The sequence below is a fragment of the Carassius auratus genome, chromosome 3 (assembly GCF_003368295.1).
Source record: "Carassius auratus strain Wakin chromosome 3, ASM336829v1, whole genome shotgun sequence".
Taxonomy (NCBI): Eukaryota; Metazoa; Chordata; class Actinopteri; order Cypriniformes; family Cyprinidae; genus Carassius; species Carassius auratus.
The window spans coordinates 2,181,610-2,204,282 of record NC_039245.1 but is presented as its reverse complement, the minus strand read 5'-3'; the positions used below and the strand labels follow the sequence as shown (position 1 = coordinate 2,204,282).

Below are 22,673 nucleotides of genomic sequence, written 5' to 3'. Positions count from 1 at the left end.
GACATTCAAGAACAACAAAAGATGAATCAAAACGTCAGATTTATTTTATAACTTCCTCAGACAACATTTAGGTTTTATGTAGAAATGACATCAATAATTTCCTTCTAATCGTACTACACATACCTGTAATCATATGCAGTTTATTTATTTTTTTTTATAATTGTTAGTATCAGTTTTATTAATAAACATTTTTCAACTAAATACTGACTTGATACTGCAGATTACAGACAGACACAGCTTTCACGTCTCGGGTCGCTGCGGGTACACAACATTAAATGTGAATGAATTACATTTCTATATTACACTAACATATGAGACACAATATCACAAAACAATAAGACTGTTAGAGAGGGTGAGATTTTGCACATATTAATATTTGATGCGTAAATGACTTTATTCCGATGCGGCTGTAAACAAGGTGGAAACAATATTTGCTGGTTAGTTTTCATAAACAAAATGTACACAATGAGCATTACATAATCTCACTACAGTTAAGTACATAACGTGGTTTAAGTGTTTATAAAGGAAAAGATGATTAAAACAAACCAAGCTGAAGGGACGTGTACTCGGTCAGTTCAGAGCAACTGGAAGAGGAGAATCACCCCTACGATCATAAACGTTTACAGGCTGTGATAACCATTAAGTGAAGATGACTTGTAGTTGTTGTCCAGCACAACAATATACCCTTTCTTCCACGTCCTGTAATGAGAAACATGAGGGGATCATGTTCACCTGAGCGGAGGATGGACACTAAGCCAAGCGGCCTCAAGCTTGTGCTTTTCAAACGTTCTTCCTGACACATTTCTATTGTTATTGTCAGGTGGACATTTGACTGTGAAAATACAGATTTATGTAAATTCTGTAGGACCCTACTGTTACCACACCAGGTTGTGCTTTAAATATTTTTCATACAAGATTCAACAAGAGACCGCGTGACTAATGACAATGGCTCTTTATGAACCTGCTTGAAGGGTTTTGCTCATTCAGGGTATAGAGGATCTACAGTTCTCTGCACTTTCACTTCTTCCAGCTTTCCATTGGCTCTCTCTAGCGCCTCAGGACGCAGTCAAGCCAACACTGCTTCTACTATTTAGCTTCCACACATGCTTTTAATTCACAGAGGATCATAATATTCAGGTACTCTGTAAATGTATTCTTCCATCATGCAAAATTACACACTATAGATATTTCAAATGCAGCCATTTCTCTATAGATACTAAAATAGTCAGATTTTATCGCCATAAAATGAGAAACAGACAATAGCTTCTTTTCTGTATTTTGGTGTCATACACAATTAGATCACTTATCTTTTCCTGTTACCTTCTAAACACTAAGGACTTTTTTTATTTGACATATAAAGGGATAGAAGAAGAAATATTGCGATTAGGAACCCGGTACTGTCTCTGTGGCTCTGTGCTTTATTCAGTTATGGACCTTACAGTTCATAAACGCACAAAAGTTGCAATGTCATCAAGAAAGAATTACTTAAATATGTAATCTCCTGCAAACTACTTTAGGTCTTCAATCTGTCCACCCCCAAAAAGTCTAGAAATATAGTGGCAGGGCTGAATCTGTGTGGGCTAAATAAAAAGAGACTTCTATCTTTCTTAATAAGTAATAACAGGAAGAGAGCGAATGTAGAGAGAGAGAGACAGTGACCAATCAATTGTGACAGGCTGGTATAAACCCTTGAGTGGGCTTGGACCACTACACGCTCCGTAATCACGGGTGACCTGGCAGCCAGAACTCTATTTATGCTCAGCCAGGACGTCGTTCAGGATGTTCAGGAGCTGATGGACATGGTACTCCTTGAAGACCAAAGTGGGACGGAAACGGATGGTCTTTTCTCCACAGGAACCCATAAATAGACCTGGTCGGACAGAGAACAAAGTATCCCATAAAGCCACTGCATCTTACCTGGTGAGGACCAAGTCTAAAGTTAACGTATTAGCCTTAAGTATGATGGCTAAAGTAGCTTACCCTTGTTCCTGGCCTTAAGCATGATACTGTCGCGTGTGGCATCATTGCAGGCATCTATGGCACAGAATGTGCCCTGGCCACGGGCTCTACTCAGGATCTGAGGGTACTGGGTCTACGTTAGGGGAAGAAGCGAGACGTTAAACGGATGTACAGCTCACAGTTTGAAAGGTATCATCAATCCACAACCACAGCCTCAAAACAAACACTCATTACGCTGACAATATCGATTACAGGCTCAGGTTATCCCTCTGGCAGCAGAAATTATGAGGTCGGCCCTCGGATAAACAATGAACGTCCACATAATAGAAGCATTAATGGTTTTAAAGCATCTCGCGCTGAGCTGTGGCACCTGTGGGGAACCAGTCACGTGAGATGGCTGTACCTGCAGTGCGTAAAGGCCTTGTAGAAGAGCCTTCCCTGAGCGCGTCACCTCCTCCAGAAGGTTCTCTCTTCGGATCACATTAAGCACCTCTGATAAGAACAGATTCTTTGAGGGGTCTCCCATCCACGTGTTGAAGATTCTGTAGGGCTGGGGTGCATACGGCCAAGTCAGTTTAAATGATTAGTGCACGTGTGTGCAAGTCTTCTTTAAAGATGTCATGCAACCAAAATATGCATTATGCAATATTATTTGTCATTTGTCAGGTCTTCAATTCAAGCAGTTGCTATTCTTGTAATCTAGCCATTCTAGTCATTTAACTAAACGTAGCCCAAATGATTATTTTGTGTGACGTAGCCTAAGCTATTGATTTTTTGGTTTTGTTTCGAATTTCGATAATGCAGCACCATAGCAGGTTACTGTATTGGAAGAAACATGTTTTCAACAGTAGGGGGCGTCATTGCTCAGTTCCATACAGCTGTGAACCTCATCCGAGGACAGGCAATCATTTAGACAAACAAAGCTTGTGAAACTGCAGAACAATCATCTGGCGCTCAAGCACATTATAATGCTATTCTTCAACGATGACTCATTAAGAAAGTGAATAAAGCAGCCAGTTGGGGACAATTACTGGAAATGATTTTGCTTTGCCGTGAGGAACCATTGACAGATCTTACTTTGTCTGGTTGCATTTCATCCCTGTGGTAGTATCCTCCTGTCTGCAGCTTCTTGCTGAAGGAGACAACATCAGCAGGGTCGTCCAGGCCCCAATGCTCATGGGCCCAGAACTTGCCTGTTGTTCCTCCACCTGTCTGCACCTCATCCACGTGGAAAGCGCAGCCATGCTGAAAGAAGCAGACACAGATAAACATCTGTCAGCTCCCTCTCTGGCGAAACCCATTCTGTCATCCTGCGTACAACTGCATTACAACACCCGCCGGACACGGCCATTGCACTTTGCTATGCTCCATTTGAAGTCAACACTTCCCCAGCTTTTCAGGGAAACCGTTGACTCTATCACAGACATTTAATAAGAGCCTCTTTCCTCTGTATAAAACAACCATATTATAACCAGAGGATCTATCCCAAACGACTTTAAAGCACAGATCTGATAAACAAAGATGACCATGGAAGGTAACTAAGCATTATAGAAAACAGCTAGCCTGAAAAGCGCTTCACCTTGCGTGCAATATTTCGCAGTTTGATGAAGAAATCAGGGGAAGCGTGGTTGTCCCCTCCCTCTGCCTGGATGGGCTCGATCACAATGCCAGCCACTGGTTTATCCTTCTGCCTCCACTTCACGATGAGATCCTCAACCTGACACACACATACATTAATATCTTACTTGTGTGTAATGACGGTGGTAACACTTTACAGAAGGTGCACGGAAACGCAGCAATCAGTCTGTGTTTCTTAAATAATGTTGAACTTCGACTAGATACTCAGTGTCAGCCAGGGTTATTTATTATCATTAACTAAAACTATAACTGATCAAATATTTTTGTTAGTTGAAATAAATCTGACATAAAAATATTAAATGTTAGATTTAATATTTAATTAGTAGCCATTGCAACTAATTAAAATAAGTTTAATGTGAAACTAAAATTACTAAATAGGAATAAAGAATAATAAAAAAACTAAATAGTCCTAATACAAATGACAAAAGCACATAACTAAATTAATATAATTTAAACTAAATGAAAATTAAAAAAGTGATATAATAATTTTTATAAAACTGTAATATTATACAAATAATACTAAAATAACATTGAACATAACTATTAAACCCCCGTAGCTTAATAGACAACCACCAATCAATAGCATTTGTAGCATTATGTTGATTAGAAAAAAAAAACAAAAAAAAAACCTTATGCAATATTCTTGATCATAAGCATTCCTACTGAGATCACTAAAAATCTGCCATAAAATATTGCCAAATGATGGTTAATGTTATTGTACTTATAGTAAAAGCTGTTAAAATAATAATTTATACAGTAATTTTATATCTTGTTGTGAGTATTTTAGCATTTATGGACTGGCACCATTCACTTCCACTGTAAGCGCCTCTCATTTTAGCAGATTTTTGCTTTTAAAGAAAAGGAGATACAATCAAAAATGCTGTTGATTGAGCTCAACCTGTACTGAACCCGGAATACTTCTTTACTTCGTATGTGGAGAAAAGCTGTAACACATCAAGGAGACGTCTCTGACCTCCTCCAGGCAGCGGGCCTCTTCCTGGGCGTTCTCCCTCACAAACTCCTCCAGAGGGTACTGCAGCTTAGGGAAGGGTGCGATGGGCCAGTCGAAGGACGGTATATCCAGCTTGTGAATAGCTTTGGAATGTGTTGTGGCCAGGCAGCCTGTAATCCAATAGCACACACATTAGAGGACAGGTGTCCCACTTAAAACAACACAGCCAGGCTTCTTTGGTTTTCAAATGAAGTCATACGATATAAATAGCATTTACAAATATACAAATATAAGGCAAATATAGGCTAGGTCAAATCCCTCAAAATGTCAGAATCGGCTCACAACATACTCTAGGAAAACTGCATCAGACACATCTTTCAGAAATATTTTTTAATAAATCAACAGACACTTGCCCATAGTTCTCCCATGGAAAGCTCCCATGAAAGACAAGATGCTCAAATCGGGGCATCCAGGAGTCTGAGACAGAGAGATAAAAAAAAAAAAAAAAGAGATTAGTCTGTGCAAAAAACTAAATTATGTTTTTGGGAGCTACAGTCTTCTGTGTCGTGTTTCTTTCTAACCTGGTTGATCATGCAAGTGCCGACTTCCTGCTCCGAGGGGCTGGTGTATCCTCTCTCCTTATTCTAGAAGCCAATAAAAACAAGCATTTGTTAACAGGTGATTTAAGATTTATTCATGTGAATAAAGTAGGGCTGTCAATCATGATCTGCTTAATTAATAGAAATGAATCAGACATAGCAATTTTTGCTTCGTTTTTCATATTCAGTCAACCTAATATGGAATTTACAATTAGTACAATTGTGTTTGTGTGTGCAATTATATCATGTTCAGACAGCCCTAATATAAAGTAATCTGAAAAAAAAAACAATATAAATGTAAGCAATAACACCAATGAAAGAATCAGAATAATTATTATAAAAAAGTACAAAAGTTTATATATTAAGAAAAAAATCATGTTTACTATTATTTTTATATTTTATAGTTACTACTGTGTTTTTTTTTTTTCTCCAACATTTTCAGAAAAACTTCACCATGTGTATTATTGCTGCCATAAATTACAACCAGTATCACACCAACAGTTTATAAAGCAAATGTGCTTTGTCAGGGTTTTCATGACACATCAAGTCTGCGCTAGAGCAAACGGAGGAAAGTCCACTCACTCTGTACCAGATAAACATGCTCTTGAAAGCATTCTCATTGGAGCAGGATCCACAGGCCATGGTTTGTACTCGGGTCATTCCACTGGGGGCAATCTGGTGTTGAAGAAAGAGTCATTCATTTACAGAACTCCACACTACAATAAACAGAAAGTCACTTCCGGCCAATGTGAAAAAGAGTGCACTTGCTAAAGAGAGTCATTATGATATCTCCAAAGGATGCTATCAAGATTAAGAGAATCCCAAAGAGCTGTTTTATAACTGCCGAACACAAGCTGTTTCAAGTGAAAGGTTGAGGTTGCCTCATTGGGGCAGATCCAGACAAAATTTAGGCCTTACGTTCTACTTGCGTTCAGCATAACCAGCAATAATTCATAGAGAATTCATAGAGGAGTTTTCTTTCAGTCCATCAACACTCACCGACAGCAGGCTCTCATTCAGTTTGTCTGGAAAGTTCTCAGGTGGCAGAATACCAAGCGCCGGACGGTTGACAAATGCACTCTGTGAAAACAAAGATTCATACAGAAAGGATTTACTGAAGGAAACAGTGACCCTAAGACTTTAAACTATTTTGTGAAAATGTTTTAGGTGCACAATGCAAGTACTTCCTTCCTATATTTATGCATTTGAAACAGGAGGTTTAGGTCAAGCATGCATGTTAGATCAGACATTCTTTATAATAGCCAATCGGCTTTAGTAATGTCACAGACATGAACATGATTGGATACTCGCTAGTAGTTTAGAGGTGGTATAAGGGGATGGGACATTCTCATTCTGGAAAGCTTTTAATTGAATAAAAATATGTGTGGCGGAGGATGAGTAATCAATATTTTTGTTCTGTTTTTCATTTGATAAAGACTACTAATATTAAGTGTGTATTCACTACCATTCAAATGTTTGCAGTCTTTAAGATTTTGAGATTCGTTTGAAAGAAATTAACACTTTGACTTTAGTACGGTTGCATTAAATTGATCAAAAGTGACAGCAAATGCATTTATAATGTTATAAAATGTCTCTATTTCACATAAATGTTCTTTTGAACTTTCCATTAAAACATTTCTGGGAAAAAATTGCATAAAAAATATATTAAGCGTATTAAACTGCTTTCTACACTGATAATAATAAGAAATGTTTCTTGAGCAGCAAATCAGCATATTAATGATTTCTGAAGGATCATGTGACGACGGGAGTAATGATGGTGAAAATAATGAATAATAAATCACTTTTTATATATATCAAAATAGAAAGCAGATATTTTAAATCGTCATAACATTTCACAGTCTTACTGTTATACAACAATTTTTAGTGCAGTCTTTCAGACCCCAAACTTCAGAACAGTAGTGTATAATAAAGGACGTGGTGAATTTAATTCTCTAAGGGAAAACTGAAGCAAGCCACTGAGATGTGAACATCATATCCTGTGCACTACGCCTTTAAAAATCCCTCACCATGTCCCACTCATGCTGCTCTGTCTCACAGATCACTGCAAATCTCATTTCCATTCTACAGTCTGTAAAGATCTCACAGTCTGATCGGGACTCACCACATTATTTGGATTGGTCATCACTTTAATTAAGGCTGGATGATTGTAACCTAGAAAGGAATATCAAAAATATGGTCAGTCTGTTCATCACACATGTAGGGTCATATCTGCAGAGATTCGACAGTGTAAACACACACAAACCAACCAACCAAAACAAACAGCGATTGAACTGACCTTTGCCAAATTGACATTAGTCCGCTGGAGCCGAAGGCAACAAAGCATATTTGCATGCTAGTGAGTTTAGGTTGATAATTGATGAAGTTGCTCCAAATAAGTACAGCGGTTGGTGGAGCACGGCTCTGACACTGCTACTATCATCAAAAGTATCTGGACACTTAATAAAGCCACAATTAAATATTTATGAATGTCATTGTAATATATAACTAAATATCAAACCAAGTGGAAAATAATGCTAGTGCTTGTCTCAGAACTACTTGGTGCCAAAGTCATTTGTAGATAAATGTATGAAATTAATTCCCTTTAAGAAAGTGTCCACATGTCTATATTTTGAGCAGCTATTAAAATGAACAAATTTCACTTAGTGAAATGTTTTACCAATGAAGTGACCCTAAATAATTGTTTGATACTTCATTACATAATGCAATGACAACCTTTTATTTAAAGTCTGACTTAAGTGTCCAAAACCCTTTTTGGGGTCACTGTGCACATGAATCAGTAATCATTAACAGATTAATAATTAACCATACTGCAATCTAGTTGTTTATTAGATAAAAAGAGTTAAGGTAGAGTGAGCCTGTTATTAACTGTTCTAATTTTTACTTTGTTGAATGACCTGTTAGGCCTGCAGAACAAGACTCACCCAACAAGTACACACAATCTTTTTTTCTTTTAGCTGAGATTACACAAAACTTTGCATATCCCAGCTATGGCATGCAGAGAGCTCTTGCACAGACTGAACATACAACAGACAAATTATGGCAAAGGACAGAAAATGAATTATAGATATATGGCATGACATGCTGGACTGTGTTGTTCCCTTAATAATAATAATAAATAATTTACACAAATACTTTTCAGTATCTAATTAATCTCTCAGAAAAATGTCTCTCAAAAATGAGTAATGTTTAAAGGTAGAATAATAGAGATGACAGCCTTTTAAAACTGTACGCCTATTCATACTGTTCCAAGCGCTGCATTCATCTGGCTCTTCCAGTCCTGTGAGCTCAACTGAATCAACAAGCATTTGTCCATAAAAATGGATGCACTAGCTGCTGGTCATGGGTCATTCTTGTAATGCATTACATTTTCATGTCATCATCATATTTGTTGGCTAAAAATGTCAATAATATTTCTTAAAGATTAACTTATAGTAGTTTCCTTCATTATTATATCACAAATAGATAACAGGCAATATGAATGAATGTAAGGTATTGTTATTGTGGACATTTTAAAATACTGGGCAATTCTGCTGACTAATATCTGAAATGTTTAGATTTGCAAAAAAGCACAGCCACTTCTTTACCATTAACCGGTCAAAGATTACAACACTTTATGCATACTGCATACACAATTTATATATATATATATATATATATATATATATATATATATATATATATATATATATATATATATATATATATATACAGTATTGTTCAAAATAATAGCAGTACAATGTGACTAACCAGAATAATCAAGGTTTTTAGTATATTTTTTATTGCTACGTGGCAAACAAGTTACCAGAAGGTTCAGTAGATTGTCAGAAAACAAACAAGACCCAGCATTCATGATATGCACGCTCTTAAGGCTGTGCAATTGGGCAATTAGTTGAAAGGGGTGTGTTCAAAAAAATAGCAGTGTCTACCTTTGACTGTACAAACTCAAAACTATTTTGTACAAACATTTTTTTTTTTCTGGGATTTAGCAATCCTGTGAATCACTAAACTAATATTTAGTTGTATGACCACAGTTTTTTAAAACTGCTTGACATCTGTGTGGCATGGAGTCAACCAACTTGTGGCACCTCTCAGCTGTTATTCCACTCCATGATTCTTTAACAACATTCCACAATTCATTTACATTTCTTGGTTTTGCTTCAGAAACAGCATTTTTGATATCACCCCACAAGTTCTCAATTGGATTAAGGTCTGGAGATTGGGCTGGCCACTCCATAACATTAATTTTGTTGGTTTGGAACCAAGACTTTGCCCGTTTACTAGTGTGTTTTGGGTCATTGTCTTGTTGAAACAACCATTTCAAGGGCATGTCCTCTTCAGCATAGGGCAACATGACCTCTTCAAGTATTTTAACATATGCAAACTGATCCATGATCCCTGGTATGCGATAAATAGGCCCAACACCATAGTAGGAGAAACATGCCCATATCATGATGCTTGCACCTCCATGCTTCACTGTCTTCACTGTGTACTGTGGCTTGAATTCAGAGTTTGGGGGTCGTCTCACAAACTGCCTGTGGCCCTTGGACCCAAAAAGAACAATTTTACTCTCATCAGTCCACAAAATGTTCCTCCATTTCTCTTTAGGCCAGTTGATGTGTTCTTTGGCAAATTGTAACCTCTTCTACACATGCCATTTTTTTAACAGAGGGACTTTGCGGGGGATTCTTGAAAATAGATTAGCTTCACACAGACGTCTTCTAACTGTCACAGTACTTACAGGTAACTCCAGACTGTCTTTGATCATCCTGGAGGTGATTATTGGCTGAGCCTTTGCCATTCTGGTTATTCTTCTATCCATTTTGATGGTTGTCTTCCGTTTTCTTCCACGTCTCTCTGGTTTTGCTCTCCATTTTAAGGCATTGGAGATCATTTTAGCTGAACAGCCTATCATTTTTTGCACCTCTTTATAGGTTTTCCCCTCTCTAATCAACTTTTTAATCAAAGTACGCTGTTCTTCTGAACAATGTCTTGAACGACCCATTTTCCTCAGCTTTCAAATGCATGTTCAACAAGTGTTGGCTTCATCCTTAAATAGGGGCCACCTGATTCACACCTGTTTCTTCACAAAATTGATGACCTCAGTGATTGAATGCCACACTGCTATTTTTTTGAACACACCCCTTTCAACTAATTCAACTAATTGCCCAATTGCACAGCCTTAAGAGCGTGCATATCATGAATGCTGGGTCTCATTTGTTTTCTGAGAATCTACTGAACCTACTGGTAACTTGTTTGCCACGTAGCAATAAAAAAATATACGAAAAACCTTGATTATTCTGGTTAGTCACATTGTACTGCTATTATTTTGAACAATACTGTATATTAAAAAAAAAAACTTTAGATTTTTGTATTCAGTTTTACTCTTTATTTTTAAGAGTTCTGTTCTTTTGCACTCTAATATGTCTGAAAGATTTATTTACATTGTACATATATTTTTTTGTGATTTGTGTAACTGTATCTAGTTTGTAATTTAATAGAATATGTTATAAATACTGTGTTTTGGCAATTATCATGACGGAAAATTTTTATTCTCTTAAATGCCTAATCACAAACAAGTGAAGGTACGGGAGAATTTTAAATAATAAACTTCGATTTGAATCAATGTTGCCATTTCTGACTCGGACAATGTTTCACAGTTTCTTCATTTTTTTTCTTTACCATAATCAACATATTTCAATCAATCAATATTTTCTTAGGAACAATGTTTCATTCAAAAACAAAACATGCATTTAATTAATATTTTTATCTGTAAATGAACTACATAACTAATACCATAACTATGTTTTGTGGTATTAGTCGCCTCCAATTAATTGATCAAGTTATATACATTTAAAGGAATCAGAATTATATGATCAAAACTTCATATATAAAAAATATAAAAATGAACTTGCAGTGGTGAACTTCATCTCTTTTTTTTCTATTTCCATAATGTTGATATTCATCTTTATTATTTTCTCGTCATAGCAAATACTGCATATCGTTACATAGAAATATGTCCTTTAATTACACTACAATCATATTAATGGCCTAACCCTACACAGAGTACAAAATGTACTGCACAAAAGGAATAACCCTCACATGAACTCTTGACAAGCAAGTACAGACTAGCATAACTCTCCACCCACTGTTCCACTTATCAGATATTCAGTTTTTTTGTTAAATGTCTAAAGTGGCAGAGTTATCTGTTTTGCAAACTTTTGTATGCATGTGCCTGTCATCGTGAATCTTGTGGGTGAGTGGGGGTTGTGCACTAATGTAACTAAAATATCCCATAATGCACTTCTGTTGAAATGATACAGAAGCAGCAAGTGCGAGTGAAATCAAAGCTCATTAAATCTGAGTGAGCACCTGAAGGCATCTCTGAGAGCGCGAGACAGTGGCTTCACTCAATTTGTTGAGGCTGATTAAATGTAAGTAAGCTAACGGACCAAACCAATGACATCTTTTGGCCTCTGTTTGTTGTATCCGTACAGGCACTCCTCACAGGAAGTCCTCAGTTCCCGTCACTCACATTTAATCATCCACAACAAATGTGCCTTCATGCAAAGCCACAAGACACAGCTCACATTTACTGAACAAGACAGCAAAAACAATACATGATGAATTTTAAGATCCTTTTTAAACACTTGTGCAGTGTAGTTATTAACTAAACAATAACAACTTTTCCAATTTTCATTTAAGTTGAAGCGCTTACTAAAACTAAAGCTGAAATAAAAATAAAAGCTTTACAGTAAATAAAAAAAAAGACAAAAGCGCATTAAATCTAAAGTCATACAGGTTTGGAATGATGTGAGGGTGACTGAATGGGTTTATTTGGCTAAACTATCCCTTGAAGTGGTACAAAACACATCCGAGTCTGACACTAAATAAAAGCAAGTGCTAAATCCAGAGAACGACATTAATTTAAAGATGTCTGATTTGCCGTTTGAGATGTGTCAGTTGTCAGTAGAGGGATGCATGTGCTGTTAAAGAGATCTGCTTATCGATGAGCTCACCGATGGGAATGGAGGAAATCTGTGTGTACACATCCAGCATTCGGTTGCCGTCCACGTCCACCAGGTAGTTCCCCCTGCTCTCCTCATAGTTGCAGAAGAAATGAATCGCTCCAACATTCTGCAGACCAAGAGACAAGTGAAAAAGTGTATTAGTCACATGTTCTCCTTTCACATCAAAATCCATTGCCATATGTGTTTAGAACTGTTTTGGACTGTCATCACTTATAAACAGTGCTTAATTTAATATGTGCATATTTCTCTGCTTATTTAGATTATATATATATATATATATATATATATATATATATATATATATATATATATATATATATATATATATATATATATATATATATATATATATATATATATATATATATATTGCTTTACTGGACAATTTTATGAATAGAATACTTCATTAGCAACTATTTAAAGTAAAAAATGTCTTAAAGATGGATTTGTTTCTTACAAACATGCAGCTTTTCACTTCACATGATGTTAATTGATGGACTGGAGTGGTGTGGATTACTTGTAGTTTATTGTGATGTATTTATCAGCTGTTTGGACTCTCAATCTTCACTACAAAGGATCCACTGGTGAGCAAGTGACATAATACTTAATTTCTCCAAATCTGTTCCAATGAATAAATAATCTCATCGCCATCTTGGATGGGTGAACTATTCCTTTAATGGATTCACATGTACAGTAAAACTGAAATGCAGGAGATGTCGCACTGTGACTCATTACCGCAAAATTATGAGCAGCGGTGCTTTATTTAATGAAAGTAGTTTTTGCCCGTGTGGCTTCTATTTTTAGCCCATCTGATGAATAGATTATGACTCTTCTCATGTCTGCTCCCGAGTGAGGGAGACAGACAACGGCCAGCGGACACGCACAGGAGCTGAGGCGTAACGAATCTGTGATATTAGCTTCATCGAGGCCTGTCAGCTCACATCTGTGTGCTCATCCACAGCAAAGCGGTCAGAAGATGAGTGTGACTGTCCTCAAGAAGCCAGTCCAGACAGCAGATAAATTACTGACCGAAATTCATTCATCATCCAATCAGCTGAAGACATCCAGGCAGGCTGAAATATGGCTGGATGTCACACCAGAAGAACATTGTTGATCTAGGGCAGTCACACTTTAGCTTTACTGCTGTAAATGATTCTCATGCTGTTGTTTGTTTTGTATGGTACTGTCTGAAAACGTGACTCATATTTAAATCATTATGGAACTACAAACTAAGATCGGCACTGGCAATGTAACAACAAACTTGTGTTATGCAATGAGATTGAGTTTAAGGCAAATTTGTGTTTGTATAGATTGGGCAAGTGCCAAAGTTCATTTCCATGTCTATCTCACCTGAATCTCGCCGAGTTGTCTAAGCAGCTCCTGTTGAATGAGAGAAATGATGTTTGGGAAAAAAGTAATAAGAAGCATGAGTGTCCTAATTTGAGATTTTTTTTTGTAGTGAGCCTACAGTAAAATACAAATCAAAACTTAATAAAAAAATAAATAAAAAAAGTTAATCCCTACGGATACATAATACAAAGGCATCTAGTGATATGTTTCATGATAAAAGTGTAAATATGCTGAGACTGTACCTGAGACTTTGGTCCTGGCACAGCCGTTTTCATGGATGGGGCATCATACTCAAACTCTGAAACCGTCTTTGTGGCGGTTTTGCTGACATATCTGGAACCTAATGCAAAATAAATAGACAAATGCATAAAAGACTACATATTTTTTATCATTTTTAATCACTCATATTATGCAGTACATTTTCCCCATAATGACTTAACATGCTGGATAAAATATTGTTTCGTTCAATAATAAGCTCTCATTACAAAATTGTCAATCCTAATATGAGAAAAAAATTATTTCTATCACATCTAACTGACATCATATATTGTTTTACTACTCTGATTTGAGCAGATGTTACCATTTAGTCCATGTCGCCGACTTAATTCAAACCAACATGATAACTTCTTACTGGTCTGTAAACAATCCAATTTTAAAATTGCCATTTTATTAATATTTATCTTTAAATTACAACACAAGAAGCATATTCATTTCTTTATAATTTATTAAATTTCAACATAAAACCAGGCAATTCTACATAAAAAGTCAGAATTTTTTGATAATTAATTGCAATTACCTGGTTTTATTTTTTATTCAGTGGTTGAAACGGGCTTTTATAATAATTACTTGTTTCCAAAGTAAAAAAACTCTTTTGCTTCATTGTTACTCTTGATTTAAATCTTTGAGAACTTTTAAACGTCTTGTATAAATGTGTAATGTCAACAAAGCACTAGAAAATATAATGGTATTAAAAATGTGCATAGCTAAGTAGGTATTTATTCAGTTCTTCTTGAATCACGGAAGGTTGAGTTGGTTTCAGTAAAGATACCTTCCTACAAAAAGGCTAATCAATACATTTGAGATGTTTGACATCTCAAAGTAATTAACCAACTGAGCTCTTAGACCTTTCGTACTTTCACAGTATTTTCGAACCGTGGCCAACGAATACATCTAGACACACAATGCCTTTTCAGCCACATAAGAAGGAGCTCCTTAAGTTTACAGCAGTTAATGGGAGCTACATATTAATGAAGGAGGCTGGCAGGATTGAATCAGTGTGATCACTGTGACCAGCCACTGAAGGACACGACACACACACTTCTCTACAAAAGCAGAATTCACTATCCAAAGCTGGACAGAACCAGATCCCAGTAACTCATTTACATGGTTAAGAAACTTTGAACTCCGTCCCTCCTGACATTTGGCTCCATAACCAGGACTCAAAATTAACTCTTTTACTTGGTATCACTGGTAAGGGTTATGTAACACTGGATATAAATGGCAGACCGGTCACTGAATCAACTCACAGCAGGCACATACTGTGCAGTAATTAGTGAAGGTTTCGTAGAGAAATGAAAACAGGCTGCACCACAACAATTGTTTTCACCATTGTCGCACAAATGCTCCCAAATATATTTTGAGGTCGCACAGTTAACGGGCAGTTAAACAAACTTTTAAGACTGGAGGTGTCTTACTCCTCTATCTCTGAGTGGTATTTGTACCTGGAGCGGCGAGACGCAGGTTTTTCTGAAGGGAGAAGGCCAGCTGGCGGGTCAGGAGTGAGGAAGCCATGTGTAGCACTCACTGAGACAGAGATGAAGAGTGAGACAGAGAGAGACAGCACACTGCACCTGCCTTACACTTCACCTGAGGAAAGACAAGGAGAGAGATTACAGGGATTGGGGAGCCGAAAATTTCACAGTCAAAGACGTTCTGGTAGATAATACAATCTACAGCTCATGATATTTACAATCTTATGCAAAATTTGATATTTGGAAAATACACTTTTTACTCTCTTTTATTATGATTATAATTTTTTTTCTTTTTTTAAAGAATATGGAGAATTTAAATTACTAATCTTGACCAATATTATGGACTTAATTTACAAAATATAAAATTGTAAAATGTATAATGTAAAATGAAAACTGATTAAACAAATGAAATACTATACAATACCAATAATAATTTCAATAAATAATACAATATATAAAGCCATTTTTACCCTTGTGCTCTAAAAAAAAAAAAAATAGCAGATGGGAGTCTGTAAAGTGAGAGTCCTGGGATCAGGCTTCAGTACCACAGACAGTTCCTCTTTCCCAGAGCAGCAGGTTCAGCCATGCCCATCAATCCTGTCCTACTCCAGTGGCCCTGACAGTCGGCCCTCACGCCACTTAATTAAAGCACGGTTGACTGGTGTTAATTACAACATGTGCTTACTCGCCCTCACGTCATCTTTTTGCACTGTGGAACCATCGCAGTCGTTTCTTGGGATGGAGAGTCTTGTGAGGACAAGGCTGGGGGCAGCAGTGACTAACACTGTGACTTCCAAGTACCATTAAACCTTCCCAGCAGGCACAGTGTTCAGGGAACCCGGGCTCACTCGGTCACACTTTAGTGCTAAGGTTAATTGAGACGAATAGTCCTGCCTAAGGGAAAAGACAGTGCCTGAGGGAAACCCAGCATATATTCAGCCCTTATAATGAGTGAGCATATGCTTAAGAAAGGAGCAGCTTGGTGACGGTATGTAATTATTATGCACTAAGTCTTCTTGACTAAAATAAACACCTTTTTTTTATCAGTGTTGTTCCTGCTTAGTTTAAAGGTCATGGTGTACGTTTCCATCACAGTCTGAACATCGGAAAGCTTAGAATCTTATGTCTTATGTGTTAGCTTGTCCAAAGGAATCAATTCAGAGGGCAGAACTGGCCGCCCGCTGGACATCGGAGCAGACCCATGGCATCTTTATTCATGTGAAGGAGAGGAGAAGCAGAAAGTGCATCTCTCATGTGCTCTAGATCTGAGGAACATTACGCAATCAAACCAGCATAAACAAGAGAAATCCAGACGCTCCGTCTCTCAGAAGCACTCCAAACAGACGGAACATCAACCGGATAGAACTGGTTCTGAAATATGTGTTACACAAGCCTGTTGTCATGCGCCTCTGAGGATGCAGCGAGCAAAATGGGTTAAACTAATTTAATGGCCGGAGGGGGGCTGACAACTTGACTGATGGAGCTGATTTTCCTTTCTCAAGTGAAAGGGAAAAATAAAATTAGCAATTTATTGTCATTGATTGACCAACTTAAGAGTGCGTTTATTAATTTGTATTAATCTGCCATTGGAACATCATATACATTATAGCTGTATATCTAGTAATGTCTAGAAATCACTGCAGTTTAAAAGCCTAACTTGGCAAAATCTGAACGACTAGCTGACCAAAACCAGATCAAAGAAAACAAATCATTGTTATTGATCCCTGATGATAATATGAGAGAGGACTGTACAGGCAATGAAAACACTGCAAATCCACAACCTTCAAAAACATTACATGAGCTTTCATAGCTTATTTTCAGCATACAAATCAAGCAGACACTCTTTGCTCACATCACATGTTATTCAGACGCAGCTAATCAATATTCATCAGGGGTCTCCGTGTGGTCACTGTGCTGCAGGACCATTTCAAAGCCAACAATAGCCGCCTGTGCTGGATTACACAACACCGAGCCGCCACCAATCCCCCTGCTCCTCTTCCTCTCAGCTCAGAGTGTGAACTACAGCCAGCAGTGAGCAACAGAAACAACCACAAAGCCATTTTTTAAATGCAAATTTTCAGGTGTTACATAACACAGCCCTGCGAGCGACCTCCTTTCGATAAAGCAGCCAGATAACATCAGTAGAAGTAAGCAATAAGACATGAATACATCCTCAATACAAACATATGAAGCTCATTTCCAAACTTCAGAGATGTGGTTAACTAATCTTTACCTGATCGTAATTAAAAAACAAAGAGACATTAGAACCGATTTTGGTTTGTGCTTGTGAAACCATCACCATAATCCCGATCAGATATTTGGCACCAAATGAACTTTGATCATTGGATATTGTGATAACATTGAGCTCACTAAAGACACTGAGCCTTCAGTGGAGGATATGAGCACGGTTCATTGCGCATAATGCTCATCTCTAACCCTGGTAAAGCCTATTGGTAAACCTCATTACACCAATTCCCCTCTGCATGATTTAAACAGCCTTTAAGGACATGCAGAAGTCATTCTTTGCTACATTTTCTCATGTGAATAAGAGTGGATTCAAACCACATGTGCTTTTCCCTATTTGTTGCATTAAAAACATTAGAATCTAGATGAATCAGGAACGCTACACTAAATATGAAAGTGCAATAAAAAGATGACTAATATAAGGAGTCAGTCAAAATCTGAGATGTTATTTAGTTGAAATAGGCATCGAGGGTCTCCGAAGCAATGCTACATGAATAAAAGGGACATTCAGAGGGATTGAAGAGGTAAAACCTCTCCAAACTGATAAATACTGCAAGACAGTTGCCAAGGGAACCAGTTGAGGAAAACAACTGTACAACTGGCTGCCTTGTCTGGATGACAGATCAACTTCTGTAGGGAAAACTGTGGTGCTATTAAAAGAATAAATCCTAGTTAAAAAGCAAAAGGCCATGATTTATGCATGCCTATACCTCAGTAATAAGAAATCCACAGAGGATTCATTAAACATGACATAGACAGTATTGCAATCACAAATGCATCTTGAAAATTTGGACAGAAATATGTGATTCTCACCATCAGATGGGTAGATGCTATGAATAACAGCCAAACTAGTGTGTCAGAACATCACTCACCATCTTTGTCTGTACATGTACACTGTGGCTTATAAAAATATTAAGCATTCCTGCAAATCTGCTCCACAATTCAGTGTCTAAGCAGGTGTTTTGTCTGTCAAACACTGAGCATTAAACCTACTGTATACTGTCAAACGGTGTTATTTTTAAAGAAATAGTGTAGCAAGTAAAAATACTACACTTGTGTACTGCTAACTTCTTAATTGATATGGTGAAAACTGTGAATGGTAAACAATGCATTATTTGTACTGTAAATGTATGTTTTTAGGGAGTAAAATCTATAATTTATGGTAAAGACAGTAAATAGAAGTCCCTTCATGACACAACACAAATTTTATTAATCGTTTTATTTCTTATTTTTGTTATCAGATTTTTTTTTTATACCATTTTAAAGGTAAAACACACAAATCTGGCAACCACAGCTACCCTTTTTTTGTAATATATATATATATATATATATATATATATATATATATATATATATATATATATATTTCATCATCTAATCATCCTTTAGCAGTATTCAATGTGCAATTCAAGGACATTATTGTAGGAGAGAGAGAGCAAACAAGTCTGAAATTATGTTTAACATGATGAGAGAGCATAAATCAAGCACAGCTGAACATGTAAACATAATTTCACATGGATGTTTAGGAAACACAACTAAAGAGGAGAAATTCAACAGTAATGTCCTAGTGTATCAGCTGTAAACATATTTAATGAAGAAAAATGGGGTTTCTTGTCAAACAATACTTAAGCTTTAAATAATCTTACTGAATCAAGTAAAGTCATAAAGAGTTCAGTAGTATATAGATGATGTGCAAATAATCATCACTAGTGTCAGAAACTGATATCCATGCTGCTCTATATCTTTAAGTTTTAGAGTGTGTGTATAAAATTGACTTTGGTAACCATGGTGCCTGCCAAAAACTGTATTTGTGTACATCTCTGTGTTCTGATCACTGATCTATAGATCAGTAGATCTGATATATATGCTTTATGAGGACACATATTATGTGTATAATGTCATGGGTACTACAACGTAAAGGTTTATGAGGACACTCATAAAAACATACTAAATGGCGTTTTATGAAATTAAAAATTTGGTAGGTTTAAGTGTGGGTTTGTTGCAGCGTGACAGAAAATAATTGTTTGTACAGGCAAATAGTGTGTAGTTTAGTAGTGCAATAACAGCATTTTATGAGGTTTATGCCTAAAACAAGAACACTTGAATAATAACTGAAAACAAGGCTTATGAGAAGCAATAATTGAATGCATTTAAATAACAGGTGGCCAATGTTGCTTTTCCTAAGTATCAGTCTCAGAGCAAAGGAAAACACACAGAAAACTTGCAGCAGACAAAGCAGCTGCTGCAACTGAGACGCGACAGTATCCGGTTCCGACTGGATCTGACCTGTCAAGCGGATCCGAGAGAGCGAGACGTACGGAGGGGATCGAATCGATGCAGCAGGCCAGTTTTAATGTCTCCTAACACTGCAGTGTTTCGTAAGAAACGCGTCTATAACGAAAGACGCTATCCACTGCCTCTGCCTCTGTATGTCTAATGCACAATAAACTTGTGATTCTGAATGGCTTCTGCTCTGTGCTCCGCGGTGAGAGAGAGCGCTGCTGCATCTCTTTCGCTACACTGTTGGCTGCTGCTGTTAATGATACTTAGAGACATTTTAAGACTCACCTTTGTGCCTTTTTGCTGTACAGGAGGTGAAATCTAGCAGGTTCTTGGCGGAAGGACGAAAAATAAAAAGAAGAACGCAAGAGAGAGGAACACAGCCGGTCTTTAAATCATCATTTGAAGTCTGGCCTTTTTCGCAAGAGGCGGGCTATTCTGGGGGATCCGCCGACTCCAGCCAATAGAGAGAGACCTTCAGCTCCCGGAAATGTCAGATGGCTTGCACTGACCACAGCTGTGTGCTGTCAGCACTGCATGTTTCCCAGAATGTAATCGCAGCTCCAGACTAGCAGACGGGGTTTTGATTCATCTCTGTGACTCGAATCTTTTGAATCAGAAAGCTTCTACACATGTATGCCTGTAGGCAGGGCTGGTCCCAGGCATAAGAGGCAAAATGAGTGGGGTGCGCCGCAGGAAAGGTTTTTCCTTTCTTTTTTTGGCCAGAAGAGCGCCCACTTGTGAACATCGTACGCTCCTACACATATTATGCTGACATGTTTTTAGTATTGATAGATCATCGAACTAATTAAAATAATCTTAGAATTAAAATAAATTGACATGGCCACATGACAAGCCCAAATGGAAGAGACTTGAACTGTAATGAGGCTTTAGTCATTAGTCTCTTCAACTTTACAGATCTTCTTTATGCACCAAGAGCTTATAACACTCCAAAGAGAAAGGACAATCATATGACCCCTTTAAGATTTGACAACACTTTTTGCATCATGACCAGAGTTGTAAAATACTTGAGTAATTTTCAATTCAAAATTTAACTGATTAACGTTACTCGTACTTTGACTTGTTTAACATTTCTGAAGGAGAATCTGTATTTTTTTAGTCCTTTCAATTTTATTTCCTCTTAAAAAGTACATTACATTTTTATTTTATCTTATGCACAATAAATATGTTTTAAATGTGCGAGTTTGACGTGAGAACCTATAATAACTGTTCCACATACATTTCTACTTCAGTTGTGACTTTCATCCAGTAAATGTCTGGCTTCAAAAGTTCACTATCAAATCTGAGGAAGCATATTGAGGTAGCAAAGTTGCGTGTTCACCCCCCCTCACACATAAAGTTTATTCATTATTCTTCCTGTTTTGAAAGAGCCATTAGCTATGTCATACTTTACAGTATATTAGCTGAATGCACAAGATTGAGTGCAAATAAATCAGTGATGAGAATTTAAATACAATTTTAAAGTTTATTCATGTGACGAGTGGGGCGGGGCCGAGAGGCGTGGGAGCGGGGCGAGGTTGTCCCAAAACAGAAAGAATAATGAATTGTAACGAGTGGGGCGGGGCCGTGGGAACGGGGCGAGGCCGGTGGAGTGATTGAGAAATGAGCGACACCTGCCCGACCCACCGGTCTCAAGTCCTTCACTGTCGTCGCTCCTGTTTTATATTCTTCCATCTCCTCCGTGGGACTCGAGACCGGTGGGTCGAGCAGGTGTCGCTCATTTCTCAATCACTCCACCAGCTTCGCCCCGTTCCCACGGCCCCGCCCCACTCGTTACAATTCATTATTCTTTCTGTTTTGAAAGAGCCATTAGCTGTGTCATACTTTACAGTATATTAGCTGAATGCACAAGATTGAGTGCAAATAAATCAGTGATGAGAATTTAAATACAATTTATATTTTTGTGGGAATGGTTTTTAATTAAATGTAAAAAAGGTCTCAAAAATGTTTAAATAGTAAATTTATGACCGGTAACGTTTGATCTTGGAGGTCCACTGTCCTGCAGAGTTTTGCTCCAAAAAAAGAAAAGAAAATACCTACCTGTATCCTGAAGACCTTGATTAGCTTGTTCAGGTGTGTTTGATTAAGGTTGGAGCTAAACTCTGCAGGGACACCGACCCTCCAGAATCAAACGTTCCCCATCCCTGTTTTATATAGTGATGTTGAACAGACAACACAAAAAAGTGGCCTTTCAAAATCTTCATGTTGTATATTTTAATTCTTAAAAACAGTTTTTTGACTAACCTCCACCCACAGGAATACACAAAAAAGGTGGTGTGGTCTTGTCGTGCTCGCACGGAGAAGAGGAAGAACTGCATTTGTGTTTGTTGCCATGTCGTCGAAACAATGTTATTTTCATCTCTGAGTCCAGTCATCTTTGTTTGGGCTTCCCAGGGACGCTGTACTTCCACTAGAGATCAACGGTTACAATTTATGTTTAACTACCACAACTGGTAAGTGTATTTAATTATTTAAGTTGGTGCGTTTAACAGTTTCTGTAACTTATTACACAAAGGGCAACCCTGTTTAGCTTTGTTAACTAGATGGTAGGGCTGTGCAAAAAATTGAATGCAATGCGAGCTCAGCTGCTGTCGAATCACAACACAGGAACCGCTGGCACAATCAGAACTCACTACGTATTTCTGAAGGAGGGACTTCATAGAACAAGGAACACATCAGCCCGTTTTTATGACAGTGAAAACAGCGGTATACAGATAAGTGAATTGTGTGAAAAATACTGTGTTTTTTACACGCGAAACATGAGCACATGTTATATTGCACACTGTTAACACAATTAAAGCTTCAAAAAAAAAAAAAAACACGAAAAATG

The 22,673-nt window shown here is 37.3% G+C and overlaps 1 protein-coding gene across 1 annotated transcript; it reads right to left on the bottom strand.

Annotated features, from left to right (window-relative positions):
• Window positions 1-22: 22 nt before the first annotated feature.
• On the bottom strand, window positions 23-20,438 carry LOC113043039 (4-aminobutyrate aminotransferase, mitochondrial). Its single transcript, XM_026202147.1, has 16 exons — window positions 20,111-20,438; window positions 15,269-15,413; window positions 13,790-13,887; window positions 13,548-13,577; window positions 12,186-12,303; window positions 7,271-7,320; window positions 6,148-6,228; window positions 5,731-5,823; window positions 5,131-5,193; window positions 4,963-5,026; window positions 4,571-4,719; window positions 3,539-3,676; window positions 3,037-3,204; window positions 2,363-2,509; window positions 1,981-2,092; window positions 23-1,870 (listed from the first exon to the last, which is right to left on the bottom strand). The coding sequence occupies exons 2-16, from the start codon at window positions 15,336-15,338 to the stop codon at window positions 1,749-1,751; spliced, it is 1,503 nt and encodes a 500-aa protein (XP_026057932.1). The 5' UTR covers window positions 15,339-15,413; window positions 20,111-20,438; the 3' UTR covers window positions 23-1,748.
• Between the last annotated feature and the right edge of the window lie 2,235 nt (window positions 20,439-22,673).

Coding starts and splice junctions, on each gene's coding strand:
- LOC113043039 (XM_026202147.1), bottom strand. CDS start 15,338: ATGGCTTCCTCACTCCTGACCCGCCAGCTGGCCTTCTCCCTTCAGAAA. Junction 2,510..3,036: donor ATGAAATGCAACCAGACAAA/GTAAGATCTGTC, acceptor TATGCACCCCAG/CCCTACAGAATCTTCAACAC. Junction 2,093..2,362: donor AAGGCCTTTACGCACTGCAG/GTACAGCCATCT, acceptor CCCCTAACGTAG/ACCCAGTACCCTCAGATCCT.